We start from the raw sequence: 18,147 nt of genomic DNA, 5'->3' as shown, positions 1-18,147 counted from the left end.
ACATATTCGCGGTGTGTGAATGTACATCTCCAGGACCCAGGTGTTCCTGGTGCTCTTTGATGGTCATAAGAAGTAGTTGTACACCATCTCTCAGTACATCTCTGAATGGATGCAGATGGTTATTATGTAGGCCTACATGTAGGGCTTCGGGAGACCAGGTTTACAGAGCAAACACCTAGTCATACCTACACTCCTTTTCCAAGTTTTATAAGGACGTTGCCGCTACTGAGGAGGAGGATAGTTTTGGCAGGAAATTCCTGCAGATGGGTGATGTAGAACATCCCACCATCTCTGTCCCTTCTCCCAAACTGCAGAAAGTGAATTTTTTTTCTTTATACTTACCATTCTTTTCATAGCTCTCGTAGCTTTGTTACATACAGGGCCAACAAAATGAAACAACTCTGTCTGATAATCTATGGACAACACTGAAATGTGCATATAAAGACCAGAAGATAAACCATTGTGTTTGGTAAAAGTTGCACAGGAGCAAAGTAATCTGAATGTGCAAAAACCCTTTACTTGTCCTGAGTTTAATACTCTACTGCACTGCTTATACAGACTGATGTCCATGGTATTCTATCACATGTGGAAATCGATAACCTTGGGACACCTAATATGGTTTTCCACTTTATGTTCCAGGTGGACTCTAAGATCTCGCTCGGCATTTCTGGCATCCTGATTGTGCTGAGTTCTGTTGCTTGCTCTCTGGGTATCTTCAGTTATGCTGGTGTATCACTCAGTCTCATCGTCATAGAGGTCATCCCGTTTTTGGTTCTTGCAGTTGGAGTGGACAATATATATATCATTGTGCAGACGCTACAGGTACAATGTGTTTGTATTTTGAAGTATTGTAGGTGTGCCATGCTTATCTAACACTCATTTGAATTTGTAGGTGTTTATTAATGTAAGTAACCAAATATACAGGTGAAGTTTCAGGAGACGGGACAAAAACAAGCTAATAAAATGTATATTGTAGTCATACGTTAGCTATACAGCAGCCATATTTAGAGGGGAACATTACAGAAAGATGTTTTTGCTTTTACAGAGAGATGAACGTCGCCAGGGGGAAAATCTTGATCAGCAGATTGGCAGAGTCCTGGGTGAAGTTGCCCCAAGTATATTCCTGTCCTCTTTCTCCGAAACAGTGGCCTTTTTCTTAGGTAATGATCTTTGGTATCAACTTTTTTGTGACAAGGTTGGTAAATTCTGAATGAATAATCTTTTGACACTCTGGATAAACTGACATTTACTTTCACTTTTAATCATGTTTATGGTTTGCTGTTATGTATTTGTGTGTAAAAGGAATATTAGATGATGTGCACAATCTGTTTTCATTACAGTTATCACTATATATGTATATGTCCTTTTTATGACACGTTTCCTACATTCCATATTCCAACTATTATTCATACGTCTTTGTCCTCCCAGGAGCGCTGTCCTCCATGCCGGCTGTGCGGACCTTCTCTCTCTTTGCTGGGATGGCCGTCTTCCTGGACTTCCTGCTTCAGATCACCTTCTTTGTCAGTCTGCTGGGTCTGGATACCAGGCGCCAAGAGGTAAATATGGGTGTGGAATGATACTTGGAGTGTTATGCCAAAATGTTTTCTTCAGTATAGTGTTTAGCAGAAAAGTACACTTTAAAGTCTTTAAGCCTACTGAAGGACATAGATAAAGGCCCCCTGCCTATCTGAAATGGGTGATAAGAGTTATATCCATTAGACAGCAAAATCCCCAGCTGTGACTCCATCGTGTCGGTATTGGCCGGCTACTGATAATAACATAGTGTGTAATCAGCAGGAAGTGTATATCTCTTCTTTACTATGATTTGTTGTCTGTCTAAGGAACAAAGGTTGAATATTGGTTCTCATTGTTACTTACATTCCCCTTCCTTATTTATGTCCCTTCAAGCAGAGATAGACCAGACAGAATAGCAAACTGAATAATCAATATTGTATATATACAGTGCTCCCTCTTTATAATGCCAACGTAATATATAGCTTCAATCTGGGTGGTGGTATTTTCAAACCGGTGGTATATAATGTAATTGATGTATTTAAATGCACTTTTGTGCAGAGAATATACCTTCTACTAAGGATAATCGGGTATATAAAGCGGGTTGATATAAAGAGGGAGCGCTATACAATTCTATGTACATAATACCTGTGTATAGCAAAGCAATACTTACATGGTCAAAAATTGGCAATCTCAAAAGGTGTTTGTATCTACTTTAGCCAGCCCACCTCAATAGAGTGGAATTTAGGGAATATATTTCTATAAAGGGCAGCAAAGCTTTACATCTTAAAGATCTTATTGTTATGCAATGATGTATTTAATAGTTCAATTCCACTAACTAATGAGTGGTGTTGTTAATGTGACCTCTGCCCCACAATACACTGCATGGCTTAAAATATACTTGCTAAGTCACACAAATTTGAATTCTTTTGTTTTTCCCTTTCTGCAGAGAAATAGACTGGACATACTCTGCTGTGTTCCAGGGTGTAAGCGAAACCGAGGGACAGAAAAACCAAAGAGCTGGCTGTTCCTGTTTTTCCAAAAGATCTACTCCCCGTTATTAATGAAAGATTGGATGAGACCTATAGTGGTGCGTGCAATTTATACACTCATTCTTCTGTGCTGTAAACGTGTGTGTGTACAATAACTAATAATTAATTTTACTGGTTGGAATCCTTTTTGAGAATAAACTAACAAACATCAGCAGATCAAGAACAGTTGAACTGTGGAAACGTGGCTTGGTTAGACAATGTCGGTGTATAGAACAATTAATTCATACAAATGGCTGAAAGTATGGATCATCTTTATTTGTTCAGACTTTCGCTCTTTTAAATAAGGATTTATTGAAAATTTATAAATTTGTGTTTGAAGTATTGATTAGTATTGCCAGATGTCTGTTATCTGTGTCCCAGGTGTCCATCTTTGTTGGAATGCTCTCCTTCAGTATCGCTGTGGTCAATAAAGTAGAAATCGGTCTGGATCAAACCCTGTCAATGCCTGATGTAAGTGTACTCTGCTGTCCTCACTTTCCAGAAGTGAAGATCTGCCCAGTGCTGATCACATGACCTGTAGCAGATACCAGAGGTCACGGAAGTGCAGTTTTTGTTTAACAACTATTTTTCTGCATTCTTTCTTGTTGTAGGATTCTTATGTGTTGAAATATTTTGACTCGCTGAATAGTTACTTGCACAGTGGTCCTCCGATGTATTTTGTGGTGGAAGAAGGTCATGATTACAAGACAAGTGAGGGACAAGCTATGGTGTGTGGCGGAGCAGGGTGCAATAACAATTCACTTGTGCAACAGGTTTACGATGCTGCACAACTGGCCAACTAGTAAGTAATTCGGGACCTGTGCATCAGAGCTAGTGCTGAGATGTTTAGTGCTGGTCATCTTAATATGCCCAGTGTAGTAGCTGACAGCAGGTATTGTTGTGTTCTAATGATTTTCCTCTGATTCCAGCACAAAAATCGGCTATTCCCCTTCGTCCTGGCTTGATGATTACTTTGATTGGGTGAAGCCCCAGTCTACCTGTTGTCGGGTCTATAATACCACACAACAGTTCTGCAATGCTTCAGGTAACTTCAGCTGTCACTTGGTACAATCCCCTTAGCAGCATTGATCTCTTGCCACAAAGTGAGAGGTCTGGGAATGTTTTACTTTCTACAATCCAACACCATATTGTACATTAAGACAAACATTTGTTAGAACAAGTGTCACCTCTGGCATGGAGTTTGGATCCCTTCACTCTAATTATCCGGTGAATGAGTGTTATGAAAGAGTAGGTAAAAGTGCAAGAAATGTGTGATGGTCATGGGCGTACATTGAACAACATAATGGTTGATTGAAGAAGCAATACATGAGGAATTTAGCAGTGGCTTTATGTTGAGAAGGGCAAACTATGGCAAAATTAAAGAGAGATAAGCCTGTTATCTCTAATTCATTTATATAGCAATACCTGTGTACAAATCACCTTACAAGATTGTAGATTACAGAAAAGGCAAAAGTGCATAACTGTGAGTGCAGTTTTTAGTGTAAGACTGTGTAGGGGATATGGAGTGCATGTGAATGTTTGCATCGTCCATAAGGAGGAAAACCTTTAGCTGGGATTTGAAACTCTGTCTGAATTACCATTATTATACAATGCTTAGCGTGTAATACAAAAGACCCTTGTATCAGAGCTCAGACTTGAATCCTTCTGGTTTCATTCCTGTAGTTGTGGATCCATCTTGTGAGCGATGTCGCCCGTACACACCAGAAGGCAAGCGGAAGCCAGTGGGAGAGGAGTTTATGACGTTCCTGCCTATGTTTCTTTCTGATAACCCTAATCCCCAGTGTGGCAAAGGGTAAGTATCTAATGGCAAGAGGTTATTGGCAAAACCAAAAATAATCAAATGGGGATAACCTGGAGTAAGGAGCCAGTCAAGTCTTGTTAGGCCACTCACTTGTTTAAAAAATAAAAATAAAAAAAATTTGATGTGAATATTTTAATGTCACCCACTCCTTCATTTACAGATATGGGATCTATTATCCAGAATGTTTGAGACTTAAAAATGTGTTTTCCAGTTTTGGAGCACCTTACTTAAATATACTAACTTACATTTTACAAAGACCCCTATCCTTCTCCTCCGTATATACCTGTGCTCCTCTGTAGCTGTAGTAGGTACTTGGTGATCATGTCTTTGTATACAGCAGCAATCATTCTCCTGGGAGCTTTCCATTCACATAGACTGGGGGATTCACACCGCTGCTTGTCTGAAACCGAACCGTGCGGGACTGATGAAGTCTTTGGGGACACTAATGCATGACAAACCCTATTCTAAGTTTCATGGGGGGTTTTTGTTTCTTAAATTTAGTAACAATCCCTAATTTCATTGTGATGTAAAGCCTTATGTGGTTCCATATAATTACTTTATTCAGCAAGCACATATGCCCCTACATAGAAGCATATAAATATTGATGGAGGGATGGTGACAGGGGAATGTGATTTACGAACGTCTTTTACAACAGGAATTCATGTCAATCCCAAATAATCCTATAAAGTATGATTCCCTCTCGTTTCTGAGATATAAGCAAGAGAGAATGGATGTCTAAATAGTGACTCACTTTGTGTCACTTTGGTGTAAGTTAGGCAATGTTAAGCCAAATTAAAATACAGCGAGTCAGACCGCTGACTTACTGATTATGGTTAATGAAGTTGAACAACAGTCCTGGATATGTGAAAACATTATAACTGATGTAAGTTTTCTGGCCTCTATCTCCATTTGTTTCAGGCAGATGAAAGTGAATTTGTCTGTTTACTATACTTTAAAATCTTCATAGTGTAACTTTCAGAGTAATTCGCCATTATAATGGTCTTAACATCTCTCTGTTCCAAATATATAGAACCACAGTAGTATTGAGGGTTTCTTAAACTGCTGCCACAACATTGCTCCATGTACTAATGTACTCAGAATAGGCGGAAATAGCATGGTACCAAGCGGATGGAGACTATTCCAAATAGACTCACAGATGTTATTATGTGCCTTTGGCTAATACGCTCATAGATCAACTATTCTCTTATACTGGAGATTAGTTGTTTGTTTGGAGAACAACCATTTAATTATATTCTAAAATGGATTTCAGTTTATAGTTCTCCCTGTCTGCACCTATAAAAGTGTTTATCTTCGCAATTAGCGGAGTGCCCGCATAAACACAGCCACAGGGTTCTATAGCTAATCGTTCACAGCTTCCGGAGTAATGCCATTTTGTTTTTCTGACAGCTTGTGATTTTCTTGTTTAAAATGTTTAAATATGTAAGCAATAAATGTGCTACAGAAGTGTTGGTAGTCCATGCAGTCTAGAAATCCCAGGGTGCCTGCGACAGCTAAAATCTAACTTCCTTTTCTATGCACAGTGGAGATTGTCTGCTAATTACTAAACCGATAAAGTACAAGATCAAAAATCAGTTCAAAAAAGATAATGTGTTGTGCAGATCTTTATTTCTGTTTTATTACAATAGAACCGTAGAAGTATCGCAAAATAGTTAAGTCCCCAAGCTGGGTACATGTAACTTTTCTAGCCCTGGTTTATAATTGTTTATTATTGTGTGAATCCATTTTAATATTTGAAAAGCAGTTTGTATAGTATTAGTAGCCAATATGGTATATAATCTGTTTGTGTAGTGCACATAAAACCCCTTTACAGTTTAAATAACTTATGGTGTTTATTGGTCTTGATCTCAGTATCCTTAGTTGATACATGTTTGCTGTGGGCAGTAACAGTCATCATTTCTTTTTATGTAACATTTCAGTGGACATGCAGCGTATAGCTCTGCTGTTGACCTTCTGTCCAACAACACTGAAGTGGGAGCCACCTACTTTATGACGTACCACACCATTCTGCATAACTCCTCCGACTACATTGACGCCTTGCGGAAAGCCAGAATGATAGCAAAAAATATCACCGAGAGCATGGACGTCTCCAGCAAGAATTACAGCGTCTTTGCTTACAGGTATTTTCTAGGCCTGCGTGTATTTTGTCTGGATTAAAGTGGTGACCAACTGGTGATAAATGTTATAATTAGCCAGGGTTGTATGTATATGTATATCCTAGACCCCCCTCATATTGCTCATTAATGGCATTTCCTTTATACTTTAAGCCATGGGGGTGGCTATTGATGTGTAGAGCCTTAATTAAAGGGCCTTTGTGATGTGTGACATTTAAACTCTGTTATGTGATCCCTTTGTAGTTGATGTAACCTTTGTATCCTCTCCCTCTTTTACAGTGTTTTCTATGTATTTTACGAGCAGTATTTAACTATCGTGGATGATACAGTCTTCAACCTTTGCCTGTCGCTGGCTGCCATATTCTTTGTGGCTGTCATCCTGCTGGGATTTGAAATTTGGTCGTCAGTTCTGATGTGTGTCACCATATCCATGATTCTTGTCAACATGTTTGGAGTCATGTGGCTGTGGAGCATCAGCCTGAACGCTGTTTCTCTGGTCAATTTAGTTATGGTGAGTTATTGGGCTCCGTCACATTTATTATCATCAACATCAGCTATTTATATAGCGCCACTGATTCCGCAGCGCTGTACAGAGAACTCATTCACATCAGTTCCTGCCCCATTGGGGCTTACAGTCTAAATTCCCTAACATACACACACAGACACAGAGAGACAGAGAGAGAGAGAGAGAGAGAGAGACTAGGGTCAATTTTGGATAGCAGCTAATTAACCTACCAGTATGTTTTTGGAGTTTATCACGCAAGTATAAATCTACACATGTCTAGTGCGGTATAAGGAAGATACTCCTAGTGTGAATTAAAGGTATTTTCTGTTTTAAATAATATTGTGAGCTTTATCTATTTAAAGTGGAAACCTCCTTCCCTTTAACTTCTGCTGTGTTATGTTTGACTCCTATCTGCCCTGAGCAGGGGCTGGCTGGGCTGGAAGATGGTGGGGTGAAGGGACATCTGCTCCCCCAGGCCAGTCCCTATAGAGGGCTACTTAGGGCACCTGCATTGTTTTCCCTTTAAAACCTTCCCAATAGTCTGCTGAGCGGAGTCTCATCACATTTAGATTAACTACATTATTTTGCAAGGTTTCCATTAGTTTACTTCATACTTGAGTTTGCTATTTAAAGTGTGCATGTGAGTATTTTTATCCCAGCAGTATAAATATTATTTAATAAAATAATGGAACGTTTGCTTTTTTGTTTAGTTCAGTTGTTCTTACTTTGGGGGCCTTTAATTGTTGAAAACTATGGAGTTCCTCACCAAATGCTATACGCAGATTATATTCTTACATTACATTTGGTTTCCCTCACACTGAATATTTCTGACTAGTTTTTAATACAAACATGAAACCCCTCTTCCTGAAACAACTGATATCTGAATTGTGTAAGTAAAGTTGATTTCAGTGAGAAGGTGGACAAAGATTTGCATTATTAATTTATTGAAATAATGCAATTGTGCTGACTCAAAGCTATATAGTACAAATGGAATCATAGCTTGCTTTTCATGACAATGATGAGGACTTCCATTGACAAAAATACAATGAACCTTTTTTACATAATTTTCAAAGCCTTTTTGTTTTGTTAAAATCCACTGTATCTCAATGGAAACAAAGGTCATATTTATAATGGTTCATTTACTGATTGCTAAAACAGAAAACAAATTGTATAATAGTTGCAAATGAATGTGCGAAAAGAATGTAAAAGATTTATTGCAGACCAAATAAATTCATACTTGCCAACTCTCCCGGAAAGTCCGGGAGACTCCCGAAATTCGGGTCAGTCTCCTGGGCTCCCGGGGGAGATGGCATTTCTCCCGCATCCCGGATTTCACCGAGAATCGCGTCATTTGACGCGATTCTCGGTGAATCACGCCATTTTGGAGGATGGGAGGGGGCGGGACGAGGCCAATTGCGTCATTTTGGCCCCACCCCCCGCGACGCGAATTACGGTTTCGCGGGGGGGGGGCCAAAATGACGCGATTGGCCTCGTCCCGCCCCCTCCCGCCCTCCAGTCTCGCCCCCTCTCCCGGAAACAAGTTTCCGGGAGTTGGCAACTATGAATAAATTTGCCCATGTTATCACAATTGTGAATTTAGGAGACTGAAAATGTGATTGTTGTACCATAACTTAATATTTCACAAAATAGGAATTTTTCAGTTGACAATGACTTGATTTAAGTGGCTTTGGCTGTTTGTACTATTATTTTTTTTTTTGTTTTTCAAGAAAACATTACTTTTTTTTACACTTGCAAATGTTAACTCATAGGGAAAATAAAAAGTAAAGTAAAGGGTGGATGGAACCAAAAAGGGATAAGGCGACCAGTCAGTGGTGGAATATAATTACTGTGTGTGTTTGCACTTCTGGTGTATGAGCAGTAACCCTTTGCTTTTTTCCTTGCAGTGTTGTGGCATTTCTGTGGAGTTCTGCAGTCATGTGACCAGGGCATTCTCAGTCAGCACAAAGAGCGACAGAGTACAGCGTGCTAAGGATTCCTTGGCGCACATGGGCAGCTCGGTAAGTGACTGTTGGCGTGACAAGCATTTGATGCGATTGTGGTTTTTTGTATATAAACACCCTATGTAATTCTATCACTTCACACCCTATCTACCAGCACCATGTGTAGTCATTATTTAGTAAGCTGATAGCCTATAATGGCTGCTTCTTGGGTGTAGGTCATCTTTCTTTCCCTCTTCGTATAATGGACAGGGTCATTATACTGGAACCACTGGTGTGGCAAAGTTGGGGTTTCAATCTTGATTAATTTGATCCTTCAATAAATTAAAATGTAATGTAAATGCAATAAATATGACTGATTAGAAAGTAGTACTGTGCTCATTTGTTAATGTGTGACTGATTCTAATGTTTTGTTCTATAGGTCTTCAGTGGAATCACTCTGACAAAGTTTGTAGGCATTGGTGTGTTGGGCCTGTCCAAGTCTCAGATATTCAAGGTGTTTTACTTCCGGATGTACTTGTCTATAGTCCTTCTGGGGGCTGCCCATGGTCTAATATTTCTACCTGTTCTTCTTAGTTACGTCGGTGAGTGCAGGATTATTGATGACTAATAGGAATGTACATGTGTCTCACATATACAGTCTTTGCACTGATCAACATTTAGTTTGCTTTCTTTTTTTTTTCCATGTGTACATTTTATATTGTAAATATTAAATATTTAATTTTGTGGAACATTTCAAAGTGGAGTAAAACATTGTTCTTTATAAAACTCAGGCTCACAATAGATTATTTGTTATGGAGAAAGTTGCCGTTTAACAGACTGCCTATATTAACACTGAGAACGGAACCTTAAAAAAAATCTTCACTCCCTGGGAACTCACCTTAATGATGTCAGTGGGCTTTAACAAATGGATGGCCTTGATTTAAATCCTGCTTCAGCTGTGTAGGGCTTATGTATCTTGTCCTCTCCCATCAAGCACTCAGGACAGGATGGGCTCCCTCTTACCACTGCAGCTGCAAGTGTGTTCAGTTTCTAGTTTGAGAATTAGGGATTGAAGGATCCTGGATGAAGTCACTCGCTTGTAACATTTTTTTTTTTGGGGGGGGGGGGGGGGGGGGGGTGTTAATGTGAACTCAGAGCTTCCCCTTCAAAACTGGACAACCTGTTTTTTTGGGAGTGTCTTTATTTTATAAGCGCCCAGATCAGTGTAGTGGGATCATTGAATAAATGAAAGGGCAGATTAAAATTTTTTAATGTTTCTCCATAATCCCATATACAGTAAAATGGTGTCTACTGTGTATATTGAAAGATATCCTGTGTTGTGCATATTTTTAATTACAACTAATGAATAAATGTACACAATAAGCAGGGCTTTATGTTCAGTATAGGTGAATGGAACATTATATAGATTAAAGATACACACAATCATATCTACCAAGATAGATGGCTGACCATGGCTATAATAAAGCTTGCTGCTGTCATGGTCAGCCATCACTTTCTTGTAAAGAATTAATGGGCAGCTTTGTATAGTAAAAGAATCCGTAAGCCAAGCACCATTCACTGCACATTAAACATGTTGCTATTGGGATGGAACCTGCCAGTCCCGTAAGGTTTTGTTTTGTTTTTTGTAACCAAGTATGGTTAACGTGATCCACTGTGAATCCTATTCTGTAAAACAGGGAGTAAGGAATGTATAAATTATATAATATAACTTTTTTTGCCATTGCTGCTATGGTCTGACAACTATTGTTCCACTTTTTTCAAATCTAGTAGTGACATTAAATTTCTGTTACTTCCAGGTCCACGGGTGAATAAAGCTAAAGTACAAGCTGCACAGGGCAGATTAAGAGGCACAGAGCACGAAAGACTTCTTAACCACTAGGGTGAATGTGTGCACTATAAAGAACCCAATCACTGGACACATGGGCGCAGCGGGAACTGCAGAGCATAGGCAAGTGACACGTAGCTATGCTCTGCAGCTGTCTGTCTCAGGAAAGGACTCTTCCAGGACTGCAGTGTTATAGCATATCCTTAAGGGGTTTATCACGTGTATATAGAAGTTACATTAATGTTAGGAAAGAAGCTTGCATTGAAGCTTTTTTTTTTTTTTTTCCATACGATGCCTATGTGGATACTAGATGTATATTTTATAAATGCAAAACCAATGCAAGTTATCCAGCTCCTTTATTTCTGATGAAATCATATGTTTAACAAATACTATATTTTAGTCATTGATATGCTAAAACATTGACTTTTTACACATGAGAAAATCTATGCAAGATGAAGAAACAAAAGGATCTTACACCGTTTTATAAGCAGAAGATTCACAGACTTTATTATTAGAGTAATAAATAAACTTTATACAGATTTTATATGGCGGTTAGAAAGCTGTAATCTTCAGCAGAGACTGGTCACCGTAGAGCTGTTTGAAGAAGAGCACGTGTTCCTCGCAGTGTTCTCCTGCAGGGAAGAAGATCACACCTCATCTATCACCAGTGTTTTTAATGAAACTTTATAGTTGATGTACACTGATCAGACATTTTAATTTTGAAGGGAACTAAACCTGAAATGTATAGGTTTTTCTAATTAAAATATGCCAAACAAACAGCCTCCTTTTTATTCATTTGTAAAAAAAAAAAATGGGGCACATTGTACACCAAAGGTTTTCACTTCCCCCAGCTATATTATGAAACTACTGTGCTACACTAGAAGAACTAACGTGAGTATTCTAAGCCCACTGAAATGACAGAAGTACCCAACAATGGATAGCTAAGAACTTTGTGAGAGCTCTTAAAGAGCACCACTGTCCCATACACTGGAAGCAGACATTTTGTGGGCTAAATGCTCCATTTGAACATATAGTTTCAGCTCTCTAGGACCCATAGATGACATTTGGACAAATCATGAGCTGCGACAAGTTAGTAAAGTAAGAGACTGTATTCTCAAATATTGCTTCCGTAGACAAAATTACTTTCTCCACTCGATGTTAAAGACGGATATAATTAGTCAAATTTATGATTTGTATGGGGGGGGGGAGGGAGGGAGAAATGGTTTAGTTATTAAATTTGGAGAAATAGACCCAAGTGGTTTACTCCCATGCCCCACTGCCACGTCGTCTGGCTGATGGCAGCAGTTGAAATAAGACACAAAACCTATTTGTTACTCTGTTCAAACCTAGTGACCGTAGGCATAGACAGAGGACTACATGGACCCAGCTAACCGCTCTGTCAGAGTATCCAGCTAACAATTGGATAGGGGACAGTTTCATTTTTGCACATTTAACATAGTTAAAAGGTATTTTCCTTTCATTTTACTTTGTATAGATTGCAACAAGTTGTTTTTTTTTTGTTTTGTTTTTTAAAGATTAAGTAAACCATACCATATTTTTCCCTTAAGTAATGGAGACATTTAGGATTCCACTTTTCAGATGTAGGTCATTGGGTTCTGTCCAAGTGTAAAATACAAACTATGGTGAAAAGAAAACACAAATATGGATATTTAAGACTCCCTCCTAACCTGGTGTGAAACTAGGATTTCCACGGAGACGTTGGTTTCTTTGTTCAAAGAATCTGAAGACTGTATAGAAAAGCATATCGTCACAGGTCTGCTTTGCAGCGTCCAGGAATTTGCGGGCTGAGGCGCTGTCATGTCCTCCGATACTTCGTACAAATCTCAGGGCTGCCAGCACTTGGTGTTTAGATAATAAAACCTCAACAATTTCATCATTGGCTGTTGAAAGTCTCTGGACAAGGACAAATTAGAACTATACTAGAAGTTTGAAAAAGGTTCCATGACAATGATAGACATAGCGATATGCACGTAAACACCGTATAATGTGACCTACCAAAGCGTAAATAACACTGTTAAATGTATAGAAATCAGATGACAAACACTTTTTACCACTTGTTTTCTAGAATTCTTCTATAAAATATAACCAAGTTATTTTTATCTGGCTCACTATTTAGATTAAAAAAAAGACAGATGCCAACTAGTGGTAGTTATGTGGCACTAACTCATTAGTTTGGTTGAGTTTCAGGTAAGCACTTGACAGCCATTTATATAGTTGATTAAAGTTTTACATAATTAACATTTTAAAAAAGCACACAAATGAATTGGATGGCAGCTTGTAGTGTAGAAATAATTTTTACCTTTAACATGTCCAAGGAAAGCTGATGTGCTGGGGGATAGATACTCTCTAAGGACAACAGGAGACATGCCTGCAAACAAGGGTGAAGTCATTAATGTGGAGACAATTTTCCATAGACATATCTACTGCATCTAAATTGTATTTTAATGGTTTGTAAAAAAAACAAAAAAAAACAAAAGGGGATATATAAAATTTTCTAACAGTGAGCATTATATATTATTCTGTAGGTTAAAGGATCTAGGGTGAGTTGGTTCAACCATAGGGATGGCAATGTTCCCATCACAGGATAAACATGAGGCTAGCACAGTCATGAATAGAAGGTTTAACAAGTCTACATACCAGTGGTTTGGAGTCACTCAGCACGTGATACTGCAGGAACTGGTGGAGCACGTAGAAGAGACTGTGCTGCACCAATGTCTTGATCACTAGTTCATACAGATAGTGCTAGAATATAACAACACAGTCTGAGCTTCTATCTCTCATTAATATGCACTTATCTACACATACTGGAAGTCTCCATTGTGTGGTCTTGATCAATATGCAACCTATCTAGTCACTAGAAACAAGTGACAGCACAGATACATGGTGTAAAGTGCCTAATGCTTTAGTGATGTCACTTGTTCCAAGCAAATTCCTATGAATGCTGGGGTTCACCCTATGAATGCTGGGGTTCACCCTATGGCTGCTTACACTGAAGGCAACAGTGTGCTCTGGCTGAGACTTTATTTGCTACACAATAAAACCAAGTTATTGGGGCATTTTCTAATGTGTGAACAAATATATTTGAAAAGCAAAACATTACATATTGGTGAAAGTTTAAAGGGAGTTTTAACTTTACGTATGATTTTTCCTTAATCCCCTCCCAATAATAATACTTTAGTGGGGGAACCTTTACAGCCACCTTTTGGTGTGCCCCTGACCCTTACATATAGCTAGGACATCTGCCCATCAGCTTCAGTGCTGCTTTGCTCTCTCCGTAACAGGAGAGGACAATATATCAGAAGCTGCTCCACAATATATATGAGCAGCAGAATCTTGGGAACTTTTGTGTTTGGCACCTAAATGACCTCCACGCCAAACTATGATCTTATCAGGATGGTTAGGATAATTATAGGACAATTTGCGAAATGCAGATGGAAGATAAACGCTATTAGCATAGGACCCAGTGACAGTGGCGAGATATCTCTGCCTTAGCATCAAGTGGTCAGATCTCAGCCAATATGGCTGCCATTGAGTGAGACAAGATTGGATAGTGAATCTGTTGCTCAGCTTCTGAAGCACATTGCGGTAACAGTTTAAAAGGATTTATTCCAATAAATTCGTAGAGAAATTATTGTGCAAAATATTATTTGTTCAAATAGTAAAACTACTACCGTATAACCATTTTAATTTGTGCATCACATCTATTCATATATCATTTTAATTGAAATAATTCAGAAATGGCTAATACTACCTGCCAATGTGAACTAATTACATTTATAAAACTTAAGGTTAATCAATGCAATTGGTGCAAAACAAATGAAGATTAAGAAAATAAAAGTTATTTGTTCTTGCAGAGTGCTGTAACAAGAGATCCCAGAGATATGTATAACTACCTGTACAGGTATCTGGAACTGGTTCAGAGAACGGATATACTCCATCAGAACAGCTATGATGAACTTATGCGGAGCCTCCTAATTAAAAGAAAAAAACAGATGAAAAGAAAACATCCTTATAAGTAAGCAGTATGCAAAAGGGGAACACACATGACACTGTGTAAACCTACACAATGTGTATTTATTCTTCCACTGTTTTGCTTGAAAGCAGTGATGGGTGTCATGTCACGGATTGGCGGGGTGGAGATTTGTCACGACCTAGGGTTGTGAGCCTGTGTGGAGTCTGTATTGGTTTCCTCCAGGTGCAAACAAAACTATTTAAGCCCCTCTCCTCAGCACAGATCCCTAGTGCAGTTTCAGATAACACGTACACACAATGTTCAGCATAAGTAGTATATTTATTAGGGGAAGGTTATATAATGGGTGCTATTCTGAAGGCTCTATGAAAAAGGAATTACTAGTAAGAATAATTTTCAATTTCATTATGCCTCCTGACAACACAAACCAGAGAGATCCCAGCGATCATTAGGGAGGGATAACTGCTGCTTACAAAGGTGTGCTCTTTGGTTGCCTGTAGCGTTGAGATAATGTACCCAGGCTGGCTCAAGTCATCGCCCTCAAATTTGCCGTATAGAAGTTCTGGCACGTTCAGCCTAAGAGTTAAGAGATTGCCCTGGTGGAATGTGATTTCAGTCTTTCACAATGTCATATGCTCCACCTATTGCTTGTTTCATGCAGCTGGCTCACAGGTTATTTTCTTACCTTTATTATTATAGTAAAGCACCAACATATTACTCACTGATGGTATCATGATAAAGATTACATACGATGACATAAAACAGATGGTAAGGATGTCCTTGCCCAAGTGAGCTTACAAACTATGAGGAAACTTTGATACAAAGTTAGTAGAATGACAGTTGTAGGTGTTGGTGAGGGAAGTGTCTATGGCTACTGAATGGTGGAAGCATTATCAGTCACTAATATTAAGGCAGCTGCTGGCATTTCTGGGGGTGGTTAAAGTGAAGAGACAGTGGAAGGTGGAGACATGAAATATGAACTAGTCTTGGTAACCATCTTTAAGCCAGTCAGCTGCTGGCAACCAGGACCATCCTTCAACATTTACATTAGCTGAACCCCCTCCCTCCTCTGGTTCTAGATAAGGGTTTAACTTTTGTGACCACACACTTCTCGCTTTCTTGTGAAAGCTCCCCATCTAACTTGTGACATCAAACACCAGGTCCCATGATCAAATAAGAGGAAAACCTGGCATCTTAGTGACATGAACAGTTCATACCCCCATTCCGCTGGGCACCATTGCCTACTGATAGACCCCCCAGTGAGAAGAATTAATGATCAAACACTGATCAAAAAGGAAAAAAGGAAGAAAAAACAAAAAGAAAAAAGCTTAAGGAATCCAACCAGGACACCACTGCACCCATGCCCCCTTCTCTGTCCAATGCTGGAGGTGGGATAGTAAAGATAATGGGGATGTGTGCTGAGGGGGAAGTTAAACAGGTCACCGTTTTCTGTCCAGGTAAAAGGGTGGAGCCATATGCCTGCTGGTTGCTGACTGGAGGAATAACAGAATAAAAGCTTATGCCAGTCTAGTCCAAGCTCCACCCACTTAGTCCCAGGGTTTTAGAGAGTGGTACATTATATCAAACCAATAAACTATTTTGAAAATCTGTCTTTAGCCAGTAGATGGCGATGATTTTTTTTTTTATTTAAAACACTGGAAAGTTAATTTCAGTTACCCTTCTCAATTAATTGCATTTTATTTTTTGGAATGCTAATTTATTGAACTTTCTTTTACTTACTTATGCTGCTGACAATGGCACTAACTGAACTTTCTTTTTCTACTTATGTGTTAGAATGTTTGTATCGTTCTCTTTATTCTTATTTTGTAGATTATAAAAATAATGACAGACTGACCTTTTGACATTGTAGAACATTATCTTTATAATATTAGAAACTGGTGAGATTGTTAATTTTAACTATATGTTATTCTTTTTATATGAATCTTCAATACATAGTTTGCCTCTTCATGGCACATAAGCATTGTTAAATCACAATAAAGCTTCTTACGCTAGTCCCTTGTTTAGTAGAACATAATATAGGAGGGGGAAATTCATGAAGACTGATGCTGCAACCAACAGCAACTAGAGCTGTCGTTTTTCTAGTAGTGTAAAATGAAAAACCTTTGGTTACTATGGGTTAGAGCCTGTTTTATGTTCACTGACATGTACAAGTGTCCCCAAATGTGAGATCATGATTCTTGTACAGAAAGATAAGTACACTCACCTTCAAGTCAGTGAACACAGACAGTACATGGGTGTACATGTCTGACTGGTCTATGACAGCTTGTCCACGTACAGGTCTTTTCAAAAGTGTGTTGCTTCTACCTTGGCTCGTTTCAACAGCCTGCGCAGCAGAAACATGCGTCATGTCACAAATATAGGAGTGTTCTGATATTTACACTGCACTTTTCAAGCAATTTTGTCTAAACGAAGAACCAGTGCTTCTCATATAATACATTGTCAGAGTTCTACAAGACAGAGAAACTACTGCTCTCTTAACCCGACTTACCAAAGTATAGCTGTGCTCAGCCTCCAGATATTTCTTATATTCACAATTCAGTTTATCAAAGACTGTAGCAATGACAGGCAAGGATGCTCTATCCGTCTCGGATAACACTGAAGAACAAATTCCATTACACCTGTTAGAAAAAGTATATTTCTACCAGTAGCTACTTCCTGTCCCGGTGTGTAGCTGGTAACACTTACTTTGTGAGCACACTGATAAAATAACAGATTTACAGTCCTTGCGCTGAAGCAAGAAATCCATTAATCGACCTTTGTCTGTAAGCAAGTGCACAATTGGCTGAAGTTTGATACGAAGGTACCACAGGTATCCTGCGGATACAAAACAAGGAGTCAGTGGTCAAGAATATGCAGTGAATGAATACCTCACATATAAGGTCACACACTCTAAAGCAGGCCTGTCCAACCTGCGGCCCTCCAGATGTTGTGAAACTACAAGTCCCACCATGCCCTTCCAGCTATCAACAGGTTGTCTACTGGCAAAGCATGCTGGGGCTTGTAGTTTCACAACACCTGGAGGGTCGCAGGTTGAACAGGCCTGCTCTAAAGAGTGTAGTCTTCAATTCTTTGTTGTTTCTTGTTCTGTTTTCTTTGTCCAGCCCCAGATTAGTAAGTCTCTACAATTTCTGTGCCTTAAACTATTTTTTAGTCATTATAAGCTATATTGTTTAAAATAAATAAATAAAAATATAATATAAATCTATATATATCTATATCTCCAACTGTAGACACCCTCCCTCATATATATTGACTCTCCCCTGTGACAGAGTAAGTTTGGTCCCCTCCATTGGATCCTTCATAATTAATTCAAGAAAATCACCAGAGACATGCACACATATCCTATT

The 18,147-nt window shown here is 38.9% G+C and overlaps 2 protein-coding genes across 2 annotated transcripts in view; one reads left to right on the top strand and one right to left on the bottom strand.

Moving 5' to 3' along the window:
- Window positions 1–11,567, top strand: part of NPC1 (NPC intracellular cholesterol transporter 1) — a 51,819-nt gene extending 40,252 nt beyond the window's left edge. Inside the window, exons 13-25 of the mRNA XM_075213423.1 lie at window positions 640–822; window positions 1,046–1,160; window positions 1,429–1,556; window positions 2,462–2,602; window positions 2,925–3,014; window positions 3,155–3,345; window positions 3,473–3,588; window positions 4,227–4,356; window positions 6,303–6,503; window positions 6,777–7,008; window positions 8,907–9,020; window positions 9,382–9,544; window positions 10,760–11,567. Of these exons, the coding sequence (XP_075069524.1) occupies window positions 640–822; window positions 1,046–1,160; window positions 1,429–1,556; window positions 2,462–2,602; window positions 2,925–3,014; window positions 3,155–3,345; window positions 3,473–3,588; window positions 4,227–4,356; window positions 6,303–6,503; window positions 6,777–7,008; window positions 8,907–9,020; window positions 9,382–9,544; window positions 10,760–10,842 (1,887 nt within the window). The 3' untranslated portion in view covers window positions 10,843–11,567. The remainder of the gene's footprint in view (window positions 1–639; window positions 823–1,045; window positions 1,161–1,428; window positions 1,557–2,461; window positions 2,603–2,924; window positions 3,015–3,154; window positions 3,346–3,472; window positions 3,589–4,226; window positions 4,357–6,302; window positions 6,504–6,776; window positions 7,009–8,906; window positions 9,021–9,381; window positions 9,545–10,759) is intronic.
- RMC1 (regulator of MON1-CCZ1) overlaps window positions 11,126–18,147 on the bottom strand; it is a 30,058-nt gene continuing 23,036 nt past the window's right edge. Inside the window, exons 13-20 of the mRNA XM_075213424.1 lie at window positions 17,486–17,614; window positions 17,289–17,395; window positions 17,004–17,123; window positions 14,703–14,780; window positions 13,447–13,551; window positions 13,109–13,177; window positions 12,477–12,702; window positions 11,126–11,420 (exon numbers count right to left, since the gene is read on the bottom strand). Coding sequence (XP_075069525.1) covers window positions 11,341–11,420; window positions 12,477–12,702; window positions 13,109–13,177; window positions 13,447–13,551; window positions 14,703–14,780; window positions 17,004–17,123; window positions 17,289–17,395; window positions 17,486–17,614 — 914 coding nt within the window. The 3' untranslated portion in view covers window positions 11,126–11,340. The remainder of the gene's footprint in view (window positions 11,421–12,476; window positions 12,703–13,108; window positions 13,178–13,446; window positions 13,552–14,702; window positions 14,781–17,003; window positions 17,124–17,288; window positions 17,396–17,485; window positions 17,615–18,147) is intronic.

The sequence above is a fragment of the Mixophyes fleayi genome, chromosome 5 (genome assembly GCF_038048845.1).
Source record: "Mixophyes fleayi isolate aMixFle1 chromosome 5, aMixFle1.hap1, whole genome shotgun sequence".
Lineage (NCBI taxonomy): Eukaryota > Metazoa > Chordata > Amphibia > Anura > Limnodynastidae > Mixophyes > Mixophyes fleayi.
The sequence above is the reverse complement of the archived record's forward strand: the minus strand, read 5'-3'. Positions and strand labels throughout refer to the sequence as shown.